We start from the raw sequence: 17632 nt of genomic DNA, 5'->3' as shown, positions 1-17632 counted from the left end.
TTTACTGAGGCAAAAGAGTGAGCACCTCGTAGACACCGTCAGAGGGAAGAGCGAGCAAGGGAGCTCTCATGTCATCCCTCCTTGCCTCCAAGCTTCTTTCTGAGCCGTCGCCTTCCTCCTCCTCTCGCTCGTCCCTCTGCTTCTCCTCCCACTCTCCTCCCTCTCTTCTCGCGCGCTCCGTCGCCTTTCCTTTTCCTAAGCGGAGCAGATGCCGCTTGAAGCTCGTCCGGGCCCAAGATTCCGACACCGTCGCTTCCGGCGGCGACCCCAAGCCCCAAAATGGCAACCTGGTACGCTCTCGCTTTTAACTTGGAAATGATGACTTCTCGAGGTGATTCTTATAGTATTTCTTGATCTTACCCTCTCCTTTAAGGTCGTCTTGCATGCAATTTTCCGTCTCTCCCACTGGGGACCGGTGTTGTCATTTCATCCACAGTTGTTAGCGTTTGAGATCGAAAAGGAGGAAACTATCATGCTTCTGTTCGTTGTTTGCTTTGGACGACATTTGAAGCTGTTTGGGCATGTTTACTAGAAAAAGACAAATATGCATCTAGGATTGTGTGATTGCATAGAAAACATTAGGGAAAACTGTTTTCCTTTGTAAATATTTACCTCGATGTTTGTTTGCTAGGAAATTGAGAAAATCTTGAAATTTATTTTCATGTTTTCTAGTAAAATTTAAATCATTGCCTTGTTTTCCATGTTTATGTTGGAAGAAGAAAAGGGATGTTCTCCAAATCATTTATTTTCAGTATTGCTTACCATTTTTCACTCAAGTGGGAAGAATTGTTCCTTAATGCTGAGCTTATTCCAGGTGATTCGGTCATGTACTTTTGTCCCGGTCCATTTATTAAGAGTAAATCATGTTCAGCAATTTTCTTACAAATGGGAGTAAAGGTTTCTTCATACCCAGCTTATTGTAGGATATTCAATATTGTATTTGCGTGCTAGTCTCGATATTTTGTTCAATTGGAGTCATTTCATTGATTTCAGGGGTTTCATCTGTGACCTGTTTGTGGCAACTGATGTTGATTACCAGAATTCTTGTCATTTTTTTGTAGGCTACCTTGTGATCACCATGACTTTAACATAGCATACCGAAAGGTTGCATTCTTCGGTGATTTCTGGGTTTAGAAGAGTGATTGTGTATTTCCTTATTTTGTGTAGGATTCAAGAATAGTGCATCCTTGTAGAAAGTTAGAAGTGACTGGACTGCCTACGACATTCCATCTGATCAAGTTATTAGTTGCAGATGTCATGAAACTATACTGTAAAAAAATAATAAGATAGTACTCACTTTGCATAAATGATCCAAGAGGACTAAATTAGGATCAATATGCAATATTTGAAAGGTGGGGTGGGTGGGGTGGTGAAGAAGGAAGAGGAAGGAGGAGAAGAAACAGAAAGGTATTAGTGAGTCACTGGCATGCTTTTCTATATTTTTCATGGCAGTTGCATTGGTTTCCTGCCACTATTTATGTCTTTTTATTAGGAGACCATTCTGTTAGTCAAGAGCAATCATGTGGATGTATTACATGTATGCTTAATCACACCTGCATTGTTCTGATCTTGAATATTATCAGCCCAAGAACAGGAGGGATGTTCTTTTGGAATATGTGAAAAATGTTCAGCCAGAGTTCATGGACTTATTTACAAAAAGAGCACCACAACAGGTAAGTTATGATCTGATATATTATAGTTATTATTTTCCTTTGTCGTAATTTAGGAAGTCATCCTTCATTTGTAACCTGCTCTGAAAGATTCAAATATATTATTGGTTATTGTGGATCTTGTTTCGCTCTTTGTGACCACTGGAATTGGAAAAAGAACCTGTGCTTATTCAGAATCATATTTCCTTAAATTAATGTCTTGTTTTCTTTTTTGCTCTTGGAGGTTGTCGATGCCATGCGCCAGACTGTCACAAATATGATCGGAACACTTCCACCTCAATTCTTTGCAATTACTGTTACTACGGTATGATACTTTGACTCTAAATTCTTCTATCTGTTTCATTGGTAACATGGTAGTGAGATCATCACATATATGGTATAGCCATAATTTTGAAAGATTTCCCTTGCAACCATGAGTTTGATGTTTTGATTCTGATTTTCATGTGTATTTTGCTTTGGATTCAGGTTGCAGAAAACCTGGCACAACTTATGTATAGTGTTATGATGACTGGTTACATGTTTAGGAATGCACAATACCGTTTGGAATTGCAGCTAAGTCTAGATCAGATAGCTCTCCCTGATCCAGAAGAGAAGAATGTATGTCTTCTTAAACATTAAGATCTAGATGAAGTGTGTAAGGTTTTGACACCTCTGGTGCCCGGTCTTCTTGATATCTGCTTGGAAATTTAAGCATTTTTTATCTGGATAAAGCGTAGGGTATTGATACCTGTGGTGGCTTTGTCATAATATCTGCTTGAAGATTTGATTCTTATATGTTCTTATTTTAAAGAAATGGTTACACCATTTCTTTTCATTTTGGTAAAACATACCATTTTGAGTTGTGTATAACTTTTTCAGTAGCTTAATTTTGACATCAATTAACTGGTTGGCTTTGTTATGTAATATAGGAATTTTTTTCAATGATAATAGCATGGTAGTCTTACCGGTTTGTACCGGTATATCGATCGACCATCGATATGATATGTACCGAATCGTACCAATGTACTGACACATGGTACTGTGGAGGCATACTGACAAACTGGTATGTACCGCCCATACCGGTCTCCTGTTGGACCAATACATACTACTCACATCGAGCGGTATGCTATGGTACAACAAACCTTGAATAATAGTAGCCTTGGAAACCTTTATTTAACATGATTATGCTAAATAGCTGCCTTTTTATCTAGCTGTGTTAACATATGAAACAAAGACTTAAATGACACCTAACAAATTGAGTTGAGAGTAGACAACATAAACTGAATACATTTAGATCCTCTAGTATAGGTTGGAAATTTCAGATGTATCGTTTATAGTTTGCAAAAACAGAGCACAGACATTTTAAAATGTTTTGAAGCTCCATTAAGTTGCTAAAACACATGAAAAACACAAAATAGTTTTGAAGAGTTGATATAGTCAATTTTGAAGCATCAAGTGCATTTCGCCAAGAATGGTGCCTTTGTTATCATGTTAAATAACTATTATTTTTACTTTGTTTTTTAAAGGATCATTTTCGCTATCACATATTTTGTGAGTGGCATCTTGGTAGCCTCATAGACTGTGTTTCTTCTGAGTTTCGATTGGCGGAGATGACTAATGAGCTCCAAGTAACACAATCCCAGGGCCCTTGCTGAGGCTCCCATCCTAACTATGCTAGGAACAGGGTGGATTTAGTCAGAAGTTAAAATTATCCTTTAGCTCGGACCAACCAAGATTGGACTCTCTTTTATGTAGGAGAAAATTTATTCACTGTTGAAAATGATCACAAAAGATCTACTTTCTTTTGTACCAACTTCAATTGCAAAATATTTTTTATTGAGTTTAAATCTATATTTCTCAACTCTCCTGGAAGGCTGGAACAAATAGAGTAAATATATTGTCTTAATTTAATTTTTCAGCGAACACTAGTTTGTTTGGAAAACTTTCTCACAATTGGATCAGAACTGATGTAATTTCTGAAGCTTTATGGTTTTTAACTTAAATTGCAAATTATGTTGTGAAGCTAGTTTACATGAAGGCTTCTCTTTGTTGAACTAAGTGTACATAATGGTGCAAGGATCTCAAGCTAGCAATTTGTTTTCATGTTTTTTCTTGATCATGTGGTAGTCGTCGAACAGATATAAATCTTTTAATTGCATATTTGATCATCATCCTTCGAAGTCAACCGATATTGCGATTTATATGTTATCCGGGACTAGTCTATGCTGCTACTAAACAACGCCAGAGTCAGATTTAGCTCCATGAGCATTTCCCAGTGCTGTTTAAAGAAAGTGTGATTAGAAAACGGATATCCTTGTTTTGTAGCAAGCAAAGAATTATTTATGTTTTTGTAAAATTATATAATGATTACCCTCCTCATGGCTGCATCCCAAGATCTATTGCACCTTTTATATGGAGTCATTTTGACTATAAATTTTGCTTAATTTGCCCTCTTAAATGGTGTAGGCAGTTCCAAAATATGCACCTGGTTCACAGAAAAAGGTGACTGGAGAAATTATTAGGTGGAACAAGATTACTGGCCCTGAAAAAATGGATGCCATGAAGTACATTGAATATCTTGAAAGAGAAATTGAAGAACTAAATCGTCAAGTTGCAAGGAAATCTGCAAATGGACAGAATGAACTTTTGGAATATCTAAAATCACTCGAACCTCAAAATTTAAAGGTGATGACTATTTTTTGCTTGCTTAAATTATTAGTCTTGTGAAACTTTTCATGCAAGTAATTTTCTTTTCAAGTACCTTTCTATCTAAAGCATTTGTTTCCAGTGATATAGAATTATTGGTGAAGCTACTTGTAGCAGTAGTTTTCTGTTTCTGGAATTACTACCTATCTTTTCTATCTTAAAGGTATATAATATTTGTGGCCTGCAGGATGAGCTATCTGAGCTTCGGCATGGTAGTGACCTTCAAGCTATAAGATGTCATGCTGTTTCTGTACCCAGTATTTTCCCTCTTAGTGTGTGGCAGAGGCACAAATAGATGTTTTTTAAACATTTGACCAGCTTTATTCAGCCAGTAAGAATGCCCTTGTCCTGGTTCAACGAATGCTAGTAGAAAGAATCTTTCAAAACATTCGAATATGGCTCGGGTTACAAGGTTCATCATGTTTGTCAAACTACAAATCTGTGCCTATCATATTTGTGGTTGAGACTAAGAAGGTTTGTAGCATATAGAGTATGGCTATGTTAGTAAAGGGGAATTGCAGTTCTGAGGTTGGTTGAACTTGAACATACTGTTCTGATACAGCCTATCACTTTTTATACAAACCCAAAAACACAAGTTGACGTTCATGTTAATGGAATTATGAACCAAAATGTAGCACAATTTTTTTATGCTTCTAAAATTGTCAAAGGAAATTATTCTTTATCATACAGTACTGGATCTCAAGGAGTCATTTCCTCTTCATGGAGTGCAAAAGATAGTTTTCTTTGATCTGTAAGATTATTTTTTATACTAAAAGATTCAAAATCTGTTCGGTTGAACATCGTGATATTGGATAAAGATTGGTCTCATAATGAAGGTATACCAACTTTTAATTGAGGTATTTATTACTATGTCCTTCAACTGGATAGTTACCTTGGAACATGCTATTGTCTGTCTTATCAACTACAAGATTATGTGTAAATGCATGGAATTGAGTTTGTGTGTCATATTTCAGGCAGTCTTTTTCAGACAATTTGAATCATCGTATTACATGTATCAAATTGTATTATTTAGCAATCATCACTTAGTGTTCTGAAGACTGAACTTTGATGTACTCTTTTTAAGTATCTGCGACATAGATATCTGCATTATAATTAGGTTGTATGATAAATCTATGCAGGAACTGACAAGTAGTGCTGGAGAAGACGTTGTTTTTGCTATGAACACCTTTATAAAGCGTCTTCTGTCAGTTTCGGATCCTGAACAAATGAAGGTTTGATTTCATTTCTAACTACTTTTCCATTTTCCATGTTATTCTATTGATTAGGTTCAGATGCATCTTGAAAGATAATGTTTCATCAGTAATTATGTTATGCAGAATTAATTTCATTCATAGTCATTTTTTCATATACGAAGGTGTTGAAATTCAAGTCTCATGTTAACATATTGCTTTTCCACTAACAGCAAGTGGAAGAGAAGACCTACTGTGGGTTTTAGAAAATAGTAACATATGCTTTTGTTATCCTTGGTTCTGCTAATGCTGGTATCCTGGTGCCTGCATAATGCATAATATAAAGGTAATGATAACTATGTAGTGGGGATGGGATTCTAGGAAGGGCTTTATCCTGGTATCCTCTTTCTTATCCATGTGTAGCTCTTTATGAAGGCCAATCTGTCTCCTTCTCAGCAGAGCCAATTTCAAACTTCTTTAGTTAAAAAAGCTTTTTCTCATGATTAAATTGGACATCTAGGATGTATGCAACAAAAAATCAAGGTAATAGAGCTTTGTAGGACTTGTCATACAGGTGCAAGGGCTGTAAAGAGATTTGATCTTGGATGCAGTTTTTGGTTATCTTCTCTTGGTTAATTTCATAAGTAAAGATATAAACTTCATACTAATCGTGGCAAGCATCAAACTATGGAAGTTTTCATGTGGTCCACGAAACGTCAACAATGTGCATCTATGTCTTAGAAGTTTCACCATGCCTCAAAAAGGGCATATATCCAGAGGTTTTGTATGAAATATGGAACTTTGCAGAGCAAATGTGGAATTTGAATCTTGAACTAACAACTAATTTTGAATTGTCAGGATCAAGCATTATAAGTCATGATAAGTGTTTAAATTATTTCTAATATTAGGATTAGAAAATGACTTTTTTATAGTTGAAATAAAGATCATTGTATTGTATTTTGATCTGTTTCATCAATTCCTTCTTGATTTCTTTCACTGTTGTAAATGGATTGATTTTTTTTTTTTTAAGTTGTGCATTAATCGGGTCTTTTTTCTTTGAAGTATCTACCAAATATGTTTTTGTAATTCCGGTCTTTTATCATCATGTTGAAATCAACTTAATAATGAAATCCAATAATTCTTGTATGATATAAGCATGTTTTAAGGTCTTATCATCATGATGAATCTTATGTCAGTAACTTCAGTGATGTTTTATAGAGTGATACTCAAGTAACTGCTTATTATTGCCGTAGACGTCGATGACAGAAACAAGCGCTTCTCAACTTGCCAATCTGCTATTTTGGATGATGGTAGTTGGCTATAGCATTCGCAATATTGAAGTCCGCTTCGACATGGAAAGGGTGCTTGGAACTTCTCCTAAGCTTCCAGAATTACCACCTGGAGAGAACATCTGAGGGCGCGGCACAACTCTTGCAGTAGTGAATCCCAGACCTTTGAGGTTGCAGCACATTGACCTATCATCATCTTATGCGCACTGATAGTAGTCAAGATGCCTCCATATTTGTTGGCCTGTAAAAGACTCAGCATTAGAAGTAAAAAAATTGTTGTGATGCAAATGACTAACGGAATACGAATTACAATAGTGTTAAATGGTTCTTTTTCCTTCAAGTTATTTTTTGTTAAATGGTATACACGATCATTGCGATCATTGCGAAATGGTGGTTTTATTACAGCATATTTCCTGTGTAGCTTAATGGCAAGTATGCAATGAGTTGGTTGCTTATTTGTTTGGTTTGAGATCTTCAGCAACTGTGAAGTGGCACATCCCAAGCTTCTCCTTGGGCTGTTGTGATGGAGTGAGTGCAAATGAGCATGAGATGCGATTAGCGCTGGACCAGAAGCCTGCAGAGACAAATGCCCATGGAAGGTATTGCTTTCGAGTCCTCTTTTCTTTTCTTTTCATCAACATGGATATCAACTGTCTCATCCAAAGTATTTATCAGTGCTGTCCAATACATTCTCTGTCACAAGCTCAGATTGTTCGCACCATTCATGATTGTTGTCACTACAATTGGGCAGCATGCCGGCCTTGCTGAAAGGATTACAAATCTAGCATGTTGATCTTGCTAAATTATATGAAATAGGACAAGAGTTGTTTCATTTTACTCACATCTTCAACACACAAGTCATAGCTCCCAGCAGCTAGGCTCTTGGCTCTCTTGTTGGCACCAAGAAGCAGCATTAAGGATACATGGGCACCAAGAAGCAGCTAGGCTCTTGTTGATCCTTTGCCCTCAATGAAGAAGTAATCATAATCATGTAACTTAAGAATTGAAGGAGGAAAACAAGAAGACTATGATAGGCAACACCTATCTCACTCTAATTCTCGCATCAAGACGCTTGAACATTGTGATCCCACGCTTGAACATTCTTCAGCACCATAAACCTGTGCTAACACAACCACAAACAAAGTGATCCCACGCAGACTGCATTCAATGGATTCAAGCATGCGATAACAAGTTGGGTACCATCAATTTACCTTACCTTAGCTTCGTCGGACAAAAACATACTCCAGTCGTGACACTTTCCCTTCCCATCACAACTCAACCAACAAAAAAGAACATTTACAGTAACTCCTAAAGTATTGAAGCCATAGAAACACAGGAACTATTTGAGATCAATTACTGTCATCACATGCAGACATGCGTCTTAAAACATGAACATTGCGATCTTGGAGTCGAACGACGACAGTAGATCAAAACCAAAGAGGGAAAGAGAAGATCTAGAGGGGTAGCAGAGTTAAAAAAAGAGGACCTTGGCGGTGCAAATGATATTCCAGAGCTGGCAGTTCCAGTTGTCCTCGCCCTCGATCATGATTCCCCAATAGAGCACGCCGCTCTTGAGCTCCACCCTCACCACGTGCCTGGCCGTCTCTTGCTGAGGCTTCACCGGGAGTCCCTGGCTCCGGCTCATTCTCACCTCGTCCCCCTCGCCTTCTGCTCTCTCTCTCTCTCTCTCTCTCCCCTCCCTCGGCTATCCAGTGGTCCTGCTGATCCGCTCCCCCGCCCAATAGTCGCTCGGCCTTTTGTCTTAACCCTAATCAGGCAATCAGGCCCGGTCCAATTCTATTTGATTCAAACTCGGGCCGGTTAGCGTGATGGTTATATGTCTTAAGCTTAGTCGCAACTTAATATCATCACCTAAGTCGCTGCAGTAGCAAAGCTCGAAAGAGTTTTACATGCAGCGTTGTCACGTCCCGACTTAAGAAACGACAAAATATGCGACACGGAGCACTTCCTTTTTTTCCTAACTAAAGCTCCTATTTCCCGTATCTTATCTCGCTACTATTCCCGTTCCCAAAGCCAATAGCTCCGTCGTTTCCGAATCCCATTTAGATGCGATTAGATGAAGGTCTTGAAGCGGGCCGTGCACATGTTACCCAGACGAATCAGTGGGTTGATAAAGCAGCGTCGCTCCGAAGGTGTTCGACGAAATGTCTCAGCGAGTTTAGTGCCAGCATTCTACACGGATCCCGCTCGGTCGACCGAGCACGTTGAGCTTCCGAGGAGGCGACAGAGATCAGAAAGGAAGCCGCTCGTGACGGCCGTCAGCGAGCTCAAACGGAGAGCAAGATCCGAGAGGCAATCGAGGCAGGTGGTGAGAGAGATCACGCTGCGGCCGCCCGAGAATGGGCTTTTGGTCAAGAGATTAGTTCCCGTGGCACATGAGGTTTTTAACGCAAGGCAGGTGCTCTTCGGCTGCGCTTCGAGGGTGTTGGGCAATGTCCCCGTTCATGTGTGCAGGTAACATTTGATTCTTACACTTCCGATTTGCTGTCCACCTATGAATTAAGAGGTCAGTGTTCGCTTAAATTGTTGATTTGGTTTTCTGCAAATCGGTGGTAAACGTTGCAGAGTGTGTGGAGAAGTTCATGTAGGAACAGTTCCTCATCTTATACGCACATGTGATGTTGCTGGAAGCCCGGCAAGCAAAGAGCACAGCTGGACAAGAGGAGGAATCGAGCATGTTCTTCCTCTGGTTGAGTCCTTTCATCTCTATGATAGATTGGGCAGGGCAGTCTCACACGAGGAACGGCTGCTGGTTGATAGGATTCCAGCTGTCGTAGAGCTCTGCATCCAAGCAGGCGTGGATGTTCCCGAGTACCCTACAAAGAGACGGATCTTTCCAGTCTATAATGTTGCAGGAAAGATGATTGATTTTGAAAGGAAGTTTCCTCGAGATTATTCCAATGGAAAAGATATCCAAACACAAGGTTTTTGGGAGAAAAAGAACAGCCAAAGATGCAGTGATTCTCAACCATTCCCATATGCTGATAGTGCACAAGGTTTGTTCTACATTGATACAGTGTTTCATCTAACTATTGGTAGCTGTCTTGTTAACTACATTATATGAAGAAGACTATTCCGGTCTGCAAATTGAAGAAATATTGTTTTATAACTCTTGAATTGCTTGAAAAGTATATGTTACTTTATCGATGAAGAACGAAATATTGATCATCATTTTCTTTTCTCTTTTCGTTGAATTCACAAAGGCTCGGTGCAGGTGGTTTCTACCAAGGATAAATGTATCTCCCAGTCTTTTCAAGTTATACAACTCTAGAAAACTCAAGGACTTGTTTTTTTGGTTGAACCTATATTGAGCCCCTTTAAAACATGCTTAATCTTTTATGCTCATTGCAACCAAAATTGATAAGTATTATCTGTTTCATAAATAATAAGTATTTCATCATCAAGAATGTAGCTGTACCAATATGATGCTGGTAATAATATAGTAAAATCAGTTAATCTTCTAATCCGATTCCGATCGAACAATGTATATAGTGGTGTCTGCAGTTGATGTTGCTTTAACCTTGTTTCTGCTTTCTGTATGATTCTTAAATTGAAAATTTGTGGCAACTTTACTAGATAGAGGTTTTGACCAAGTAATCATTTGTTTCCATGAAGTGATACCATGTTTAGGCCTAGAATCTGGTTGGTACAGCCTGTTCATACGATCCGAAAGCCAAAGTATTTGTGGAATTTGTGTTGAACTCATTGTGGCTTCTGATATTTAGTGCATAGTGGGTGATCTGTTGGTCAATTTTTAGTCTCGCATTCCATTTAATCTTTTGTTAATTTGCTTGGACATGTAACACACCATGGTGCATCCTTGTTGCAGGTATAGCTACACAGGGAATGGAAGCATGGGAGAAGTTGCGGTCAGGTGTTTCGAAGCTAATGACAGAGTACATTGCTCAAACATGTGGATTTTGCCCTGAGGTCCAGGTGGGTATCAAGGGCCATCGGGCGAGGATCTGCCAAGCTTACAAGCACCAAATGCGAGATGGACAACACGCTTGGCAGGAGGCCACTTTGGACGATCTCGTGCCACCGGTGTATGTATGGCATGTGCCCGACGCACGCAGTGGCAAGCCACTGATGAATGAGCTGAGGAGGTACTATGGAAAGTTACCTGCTGTGGTTGAGTTGTTTTCTCAGGCCGGTGCCAGTATCGACGAGGCCTATCGCGGCATGATGAGGGGAGATGTGACCGTGCCTGAGTTGGATGAAGAGAAGTTGGTCATATGAAATGTGAAGCTGCAGCTGAATCTTCTACTCGGATTGTTGGAAGATGGCATGTATCCTTAATGCTGCTTCTTGGTGCCAACAAGAGCCAAGAGCGTAGCTGGGAGCTATGACTTGTGTGTCGAAGATGTGAGGAAAATGAAACAACTCTTGTCCTATTTCATATGAATTAGCAAGATCAACATGCTAGATTTGTAATCCTTTTAGCAAGGCCGGCATGCTGCCAATTGTTGTGTGTTTGGAACTTTCGATCGAGTCAAATCATATCACCGTTCACATATACATATAGGTTTGAGTATTCAATGTCCATATGAACTATATGAATTTAAAAGAAAAACACAGAACGAATTAAAAAAATCATTTTTATATAAAAAAAAGAAAATTCTAGTGTTGCCAGACCATTCGGTGTGCCCCACCGGGTCGCTCCGCTGAACCACTTGTGAGTCGCGTCTCTGACGAGGGTGTCGTTCACCTCGCAGAACATCCCGGCCCAACCCCTGGGTTCGATCGACTCCGACCCAAGGCCGGGCGCCCGATCCCTCGATCCCAGGTTGGTCGTCTCCTTCCAGTCGGCGACGTAGGTCGACACCCGTCGGCGGAACTTGGCCTTGAACTCTGATGAGGGCAATAATGGCGATGGGACGGGGGTTAACGTCAACTGTGTCTGGATGACGCCTCGCGCCTCGATTGACCTGACAGCGCCTGGCCAAAACAGATTGGAACGCCGACCGAGGCACATTAACATCCTGCACGAGCCCGATCCTTCACGCCACGCCAACACCGGTGTCAGACGTTACTAGGAGTACGATCCTGCTCCCTGCAAGCAGGCACATCAGGCAACGGTAACCTTGCCTATAAAAACCCTCGCGCTCAGAAAGAGGAGAGAGGATCAGGTAGAAAAAACCCCCTAAGACTATCCACTGACTTGATCGTCGGAGGGGTCGGGTCGAGCCTCCCGACCCGACTTGTGTGCAGGGACGAAGGCGGAGCGCCTCTCACCGCGTGCCCAGGCGAGGAGTTCCCTTCCAGAGGAAACGACTGTCTCGTCACGATCGGACCATCGCAGTCGGCCACCTCAACAGTCTCAAGGGTCGCTCAGGAAGATCTCCAACCATTTGGACCCGAACCCAACCGTGTTGGCCCGAGGCCACGGCTTAAGGTTGTTGACACTAACATTTTGGCGCTAGAAGGAGGGCCTGAATGTCGAGGGATCGATAGATCGACTCAGACGAACCCGCAGTTGAGGGGTCACACCCGATTGGGGCTCCGGGGGAACACTCCCCGCATGGAGAACCTCGAGATGAACACCCTGCCACGACCTCAGAGCGTTATTGGCGGATATTCAATGACCTGGGCTTGTCGCCACCCGACAGTGCCCCAGCCGACCCGTCGCCCGTGTCGTCCGAGGCCTTTCAGGACCTCGCTCATTAAGTCCGAGCTATGACGGGTATGGTGCAATCCATTATCCCACTCGTTTCTCGTCCGACGCACCCGCCTGCGATCCAACCGCTGCAGCAACAGGAGCTGCCCGTTCGGGCTCACACGCCACCTTCGGAGCTCCCCACTTCGCCTCGGGTCCGATCGGCCCCACTCGGGGATCGGGTGATGGCAAACCCGAGCGGGCGCCCGGAACCCGAGGCATTCAACGGTTTCAGCGAACTCCCTGCGATCTCAATTATGCTTTGTTAGTCAGCGGCTCGACAAAGTGCAGAAGGAGGTTCACAGGTCAAAAGGAGAGCTCGGGGAGGACGCGCACCAAGGGTCTTCGTTCGCGCCTGAGATACAAGATCAAGCAGTCCCCCCGAACTTCCGCCTCCCCTCTCTCGACGCGTACGACGGCACCACCGACCCAACGGACCATGTAGTCGCCTTCCGTGCCCAAATGACGCTTTATGGAACCTCAGACGCCCTGATGTGCAGGGCGTTCCCCACAACTCTAAGGGGGCCAGCCCGCCCATGGTATAGCAGTTTGAAGCCTGGGGCGATCAGTTCCTTCGATCAGCTCGTCAGGGACTTTGAGCTTAACTTCCTAGCCTACGCCCGGCCGAAGCCATCCGTTGCACTGCTCCTCAGACTCAACCAAAGGGAGGACGAGCCCCTCTCATGTTTTGTGGATCGCTTTGCCACGCAAATCCGGGGTTTGTCGGACGCTCATCCCTCTCTGTTAATGCAAGCGTTTATGATAGGCCCGCGACCTTCCAGATTTTCCTGGTCCCTCGTAGAGCAACCCCCCACTACGGTACCAGAGATGCTCCAGCGGGCTAGCCAGTACATTGCGGCCGAGGCCTGGATGGTCTTGAGGAGGTGGAGCGACTTTTAGCAGCGGGCTTCATAGAAGAGGAGGTCGCCCGAGGACCAAGAGCACACGGCCTTCCTCACCGAACAGACTCCCCGAGACCACCTCTGCGCGGCCTACCCGCCTGAGTCGTGCTCCTCGGCTGCATGTTGCCCGAGACCACCTCTGCGTAGCCTGCCCGCCCGAGTCGTGCTCCTCGGCTGCATGTTGCCCGAGACCACCTCTGTGCGGCCTGCCTACCTGAGTCGTGCTCCTCGGTTGCAAGCTGCCCGAGACCACCTCTGCGCGACCTGCTCGCATGAATCGTGCTCCTCGACTGCATGTTGCCCGAGACCACCTCTGCGCGGCCTGCCCGCCTAAGTCGTGCTCCTCGGTTGCATGCTTCCCAAGACCACCTCTGCGCGGCCTGCCCGCCCGAGTTGTGCTCCTCGGCTGTATGTTGCTCGAGACCACCTCTGCTCGGCTTGCCCGACTAAGTCGTGCTCCTCAGTTGCGTGTTGCCTGAGACTACCTCTACTCGGCCTGCTCGACTAAGTCGTGCTCCTTGGTTGCACGTTGCCCGAGACCACCACTGCACCCTCAGCCCTCCTCGATTGCTAAACTCCACGATTCCCACACCCTTGGTAACGGATCGGCTACCGCCCGACAAGGACAATTTCGTAAAGCTAAAGCCATGCCTCGGACCCTCCCTTACAACAACCGACGCATAGCTTCCTTCGGGGGGAGGGGGGGGATATTATGAGGGCAATAATGGCGATGGGATGCGGGTTAACGTCAGTTGCGCCCGGATAACGCCTCACGCCTCGGTTGACCTGATAGCCCTTGGCCAAAACAGATTGGAACGTCGACCGAGGCACATTAACATCCTGCGCGAGCCCGGTCCTTCATGCCACGCCAACACAGGTGTTAGACGTTACCAGGAGTACGATACTGCTCCCTGCAAGCGGGCACATCAGGCAACGATAACATTCCCTATAAAAACCCTCGCGCTCAGAAAGAGGAGAAAGAATCAAGTAGAAAAACCCCCCAAGGCTATCCACTGACTTGATCGTCGGAGGGGTCGGGTCGAGCCTCCCGACCCAACCTGTGTGCAGGGACGAAGGCGGAGCGCCTCCCACCGCGTGCTCAGGCGAGGAGTTCCCTTCCAGAGGAAACGATAGTCCCGTCGCGATCGGACCACCGCAGTCGACCACCTCAATAGTCTCAAGGGTCGCTCAGGAAGATCCCCGATCATTCGGACCCGAACTCAGCTGTGTTGACCGGAGGCCACGGCTTAAGGTTGTTGACACCGACAGGCCGGCGGGGAGGGCTGGGGAGGTGGCGCCCGTATGGAAGAGGCAAAAGAGCTTGGCGCCACCGGCTGCGGCAGAGGAACTATTAAGAGGGAGGAGGGGAAGCAACTCCCAGTCAGGGAGGAGGACGGAATCCATGGGAAGAGGCGATTGGAGGCGGCGAAGGGATGCGGGGAGCTCGTGGACGGCATGGTTCATTAGGCGGTCGATGGGCTGCGTCAGGGTGGCGGGGTAAAGTGCGGCGGGGGGGAGGAAGTCGCGGGAGACATGGAAGGAGAAGGAGGCAGCGAGGAGGACGAAGACGCCGATTGATAGCAGCGACGTCGTGAGCTTCCGCCGAATCGTTGCGCTAACGGAATCAGAAGGCGAGGAAGAGGGGCCGGGTAGACATACCATCGAGGTTTCCATGCCACAACATTACTATTCGAAACTAATTAGGGAGCTTAACGGCGATTAGTGGTGAATTAGGGTGCTTAATGTCTGATTTCGGTCAACGATCAACAGAAGTAGAATCATATTTCATATTCGAAAGATGACATTATTACTCTTACTTGGGAAGGCGAGAGCCATCCTAAGAGTTCCAAGTAACCAAAAGACAAGGAGAACATAGTACGAGTACTGTGCATGTTGTTATTCTTATTACACGAGGATAACAGTGTCATGCTCATTTGAGGACGACGGCCAACCCAAAGGAATAGAAGTTGGGCTCACTCCCGGCAACCATTACGGTAACTAGGGAGCACTGTTGCCGGCAGAAGACGAGCTTGCGCTGCCGGTGTCGGACGATGACACTGGCGGCGCGTTCAAATCCACCCGATGCTCCCGCCGTCTCCTCTTACTACTTCTCGAAGTCCCCTCGACCGCTCCCCCTGACGCCGTAGGTGCCTCCGCTGCACCTTCTTCTCCCTCCGCCTCGTCCGCCTGTTCCTCGGCCCAAGACGTCTCCCCGCCGCTTCTCCCTGGATGTTGCTCTTTCCTCTTGGAGCCGCCCCTTGTTACTTCCTTGGCTCTTGCGTAGCAGCCTTTCCGGTTCCTGTGGCTCGCACGGTGGCCGCCGAGTGCCTGCCGGGTGTCGAACTCTTGCTTGCACCCGTCGCAAACGTACTTCCTCTGCTGCGCTATCCCCGTGCCGGATAGCAGGAGCAAGGAGTCCGCGGCCTCTTGCTCGAACCCCGGACGCATAGACGGCGGGACGGCCCCGCGCCACTTCCGTGCCGGGTGAGATCTCATGTGGCCGTGCAGGGACTTGGCGGACCTAAATGTCCTGCCGCAGACGTGGCATTGGTGCGGAGCGAGAGCGGGGGCAGTGTCCCTCTGCCACCCGCTCAGGTGGGGGGGAGGACGAAGGATATCCAAAGGGGGCAACCGGTCAGGTGGGATATCAAGGCCATCTTTTTCCTCCTCTTCTTCTGCCTCCTCCTCCGAGAATACAGGGTCGGCGTCGACAGTGTGAGTCCGCTTGAGGCGGGACGGGTCGTTGCCGTCATCATCACCGCCTGCGCCACCATCATCAGCGGCAGCGAGGCCGCCGCCACCAGAACGGTGGGGTGGTGGAACAGGGGCATGCGCAGCGCTCATCGGAGTTGTACGGGCCGATGGAGTTGGTGTCAGACGAGGGAGTAAACATAGCGCACCGAACCGAGGCGTCGCACGGGGAAGCGCTGCGTTCCGTTGGCGGTTGGTTTGCACGGTTTCAGAGAAAGACAATTGTGATGATACATGCCCTTTTTCAGGCACGGTGAATTCTTGTCATCTTATTGTAGGCTACCTTGTGATAACCATGACTTTAACATAGCATACCCAAAGGCGGAAGCGGAGAAGAGGCGGAGCTGCGATGGCGCTGACGTGCGGCACCAGGAGAGGGAGGCGAACTGGCGGCAGCGAAGGTGGTGGCGGTGGTGCAGGGGAGGGGATCCGAGTTGGGAAGGGAGAGAGCCGAGCCTCGAGGCCATTGGAGATCCTCTCTGCCTTTGCTCTCTCTTATTGGAGGAGCAACTCGTTGTTCGAGTTTGCTCGTTGCTTTCGCTTCTCGGAGTCCCGCATGTAACGGAACGGAGGCGAGCGTAGAGAGTGGAATGTGGCAGAGGAAAGTAACTCTTTGATCTCAATACCGCCAAACAAAGAAATTGCATGCAAGACGACCTTAAAGGAGAGGGTAAGACCAAGAAATACTATAAGAATCACCTCGAGAAGTCATCATGTCCAAGTTAAAAGCGAGAGCGTCCCAGGTTGCCATTTTGGGGCTTGGAGTCGCCACCGGAAGCGACGGTGTCGGAATCTTGGGCCCGGACGAGCCTCAAGCGGCATCTTCTCCGCTTAGGAAAAGGAAAGGCGACGGAGCGCGGGAGAAGAGAGGGAGGTGAGGGGGAGGAGAAGAAGAGGGACGACCGAGAGGAGTGTTAGTGTAAACAACTTTAAGCCGTGGCCTCGGGGCCGACGCGGCTTGGTTCGGGTCTGGATGATGGGGGATCTCCCTGGGACGTTCCTCGAGACTACTGAGGTGGCCGATTATGGTGTTTCGATCGGGACGGAGTCGCTATTCCCTCCGGAAAAGAACTCCTCGCCTGTGCGTTTAGTGGGTGACTTTCGCCTTCGCACCTGCACAAAGGTCGGGTCGGGGAGCTTGACCCGACCCCTCCGACGATCAAGTTAGTGGATAGTCGCAAGAGGTTTTTTTTAGCTAAGTTGTGTCTTCTTGTGTGCCTCTCGTCTTTCCCCTCTTTTCTCCTTGTTCTGCCTTTTCCTCGGAGCGCAAGGGTTTTTATAGTGAGAATTACCGTTGCTTGATATACTTGCCCGTAGGGAGCAGGATCATACTTCTGGTAGCGTCTGACATCGATGTTGGCATGGCGTGAGGGATCGAGCCTGAGCAGGGTGTTAATGTGCCTTGGTCGGCGTTCCGGTCCGCGTTGACCAGGTGCTGATAGGTCAACAGAGGCGTGAGGCGTCATCT

The 17632-nt window shown here is 45.8% G+C and overlaps 2 protein-coding genes and 1 long non-coding RNA gene across 6 annotated transcripts; 2 read left to right on the top strand and 1 right to left on the bottom strand.

Moving 5' to 3' along the window:
• Nucleotides 1-27: 27 nt before the first annotated feature.
• Nucleotides 28-7241, top strand: LOC103979640 (uncharacterized). 3 transcript variants are annotated; one of them, XM_009395809.3, is made up of 7 exons: nt 28-290; nt 1584-1673; nt 1894-1974; nt 2136-2267; nt 4116-4334; nt 5495-5587; nt 6799-7241. In XM_009395809.3, exons 1-7 carry the CDS (start codon nt 69-71, stop codon nt 6958-6960), a joined length of 999 nt encoding a protein of 332 aa, XP_009394084.2. In that variant the 5' UTR covers nt 28-68; the 3' UTR covers nt 6961-7241. The 3 variants fall into 3 exon arrangements, with proteins under 3 accessions (XP_009394084.2, XP_018683065.2, XP_064961412.1); XM_018827520.2 differs by lacking the exon at nt 2136-2267; XM_065105340.1 differs by lacking the exons at nt 5495-5587; nt 6799-7241 and adding an exon at nt 4543-5466.
• On the bottom strand, nt 6754-8576 carry LOC135610615 (uncharacterized). 2 transcript variants are annotated; one of them, XR_010486257.1, is made up of 3 exons: nt 7677-8576; nt 7402-7598; nt 6754-7075 (listed from the first exon to the last, which is right to left on the bottom strand). It is a non-coding gene; the product is annotated as an uncharacterized LOC135610615 (long non-coding RNA). The 2 variants fall into 2 exon arrangements; XR_010486256.1 differs by lacking the exon at nt 7402-7598.
• Nucleotides 8577-8772: 196 nt separating this feature from the next.
• Nucleotides 8773-11336, top strand: LOC103979651 (APO protein 3, mitochondrial). The gene is made up of 3 exons (XM_009395818.3): nt 8773-9309; nt 9421-9851; nt 10685-11336. The coding sequence occupies exons 1-3, from the start codon at nt 8912-8914 to the stop codon at nt 11092-11094; spliced, it is 1239 nt and encodes a 412-aa protein (XP_009394093.2). The 5' UTR covers nt 8773-8911; the 3' UTR covers nt 11095-11336.
• The last annotated feature ends 6296 nt before the right edge of the window (nt 11337-17632 follow it).

This window comes from Musa acuminata, chromosome BXJ2-4, assembly GCF_036884655.1.
Source record: "Musa acuminata AAA Group cultivar baxijiao chromosome BXJ2-4, Cavendish_Baxijiao_AAA, whole genome shotgun sequence".
Lineage (NCBI taxonomy): Eukaryota > Viridiplantae > Streptophyta > Magnoliopsida > Zingiberales > Musaceae > Musa > Musa acuminata.
Note: the sequence above shows the minus strand (reverse complement) of the source record. Positions and strands in the feature narration are given on the sequence as shown.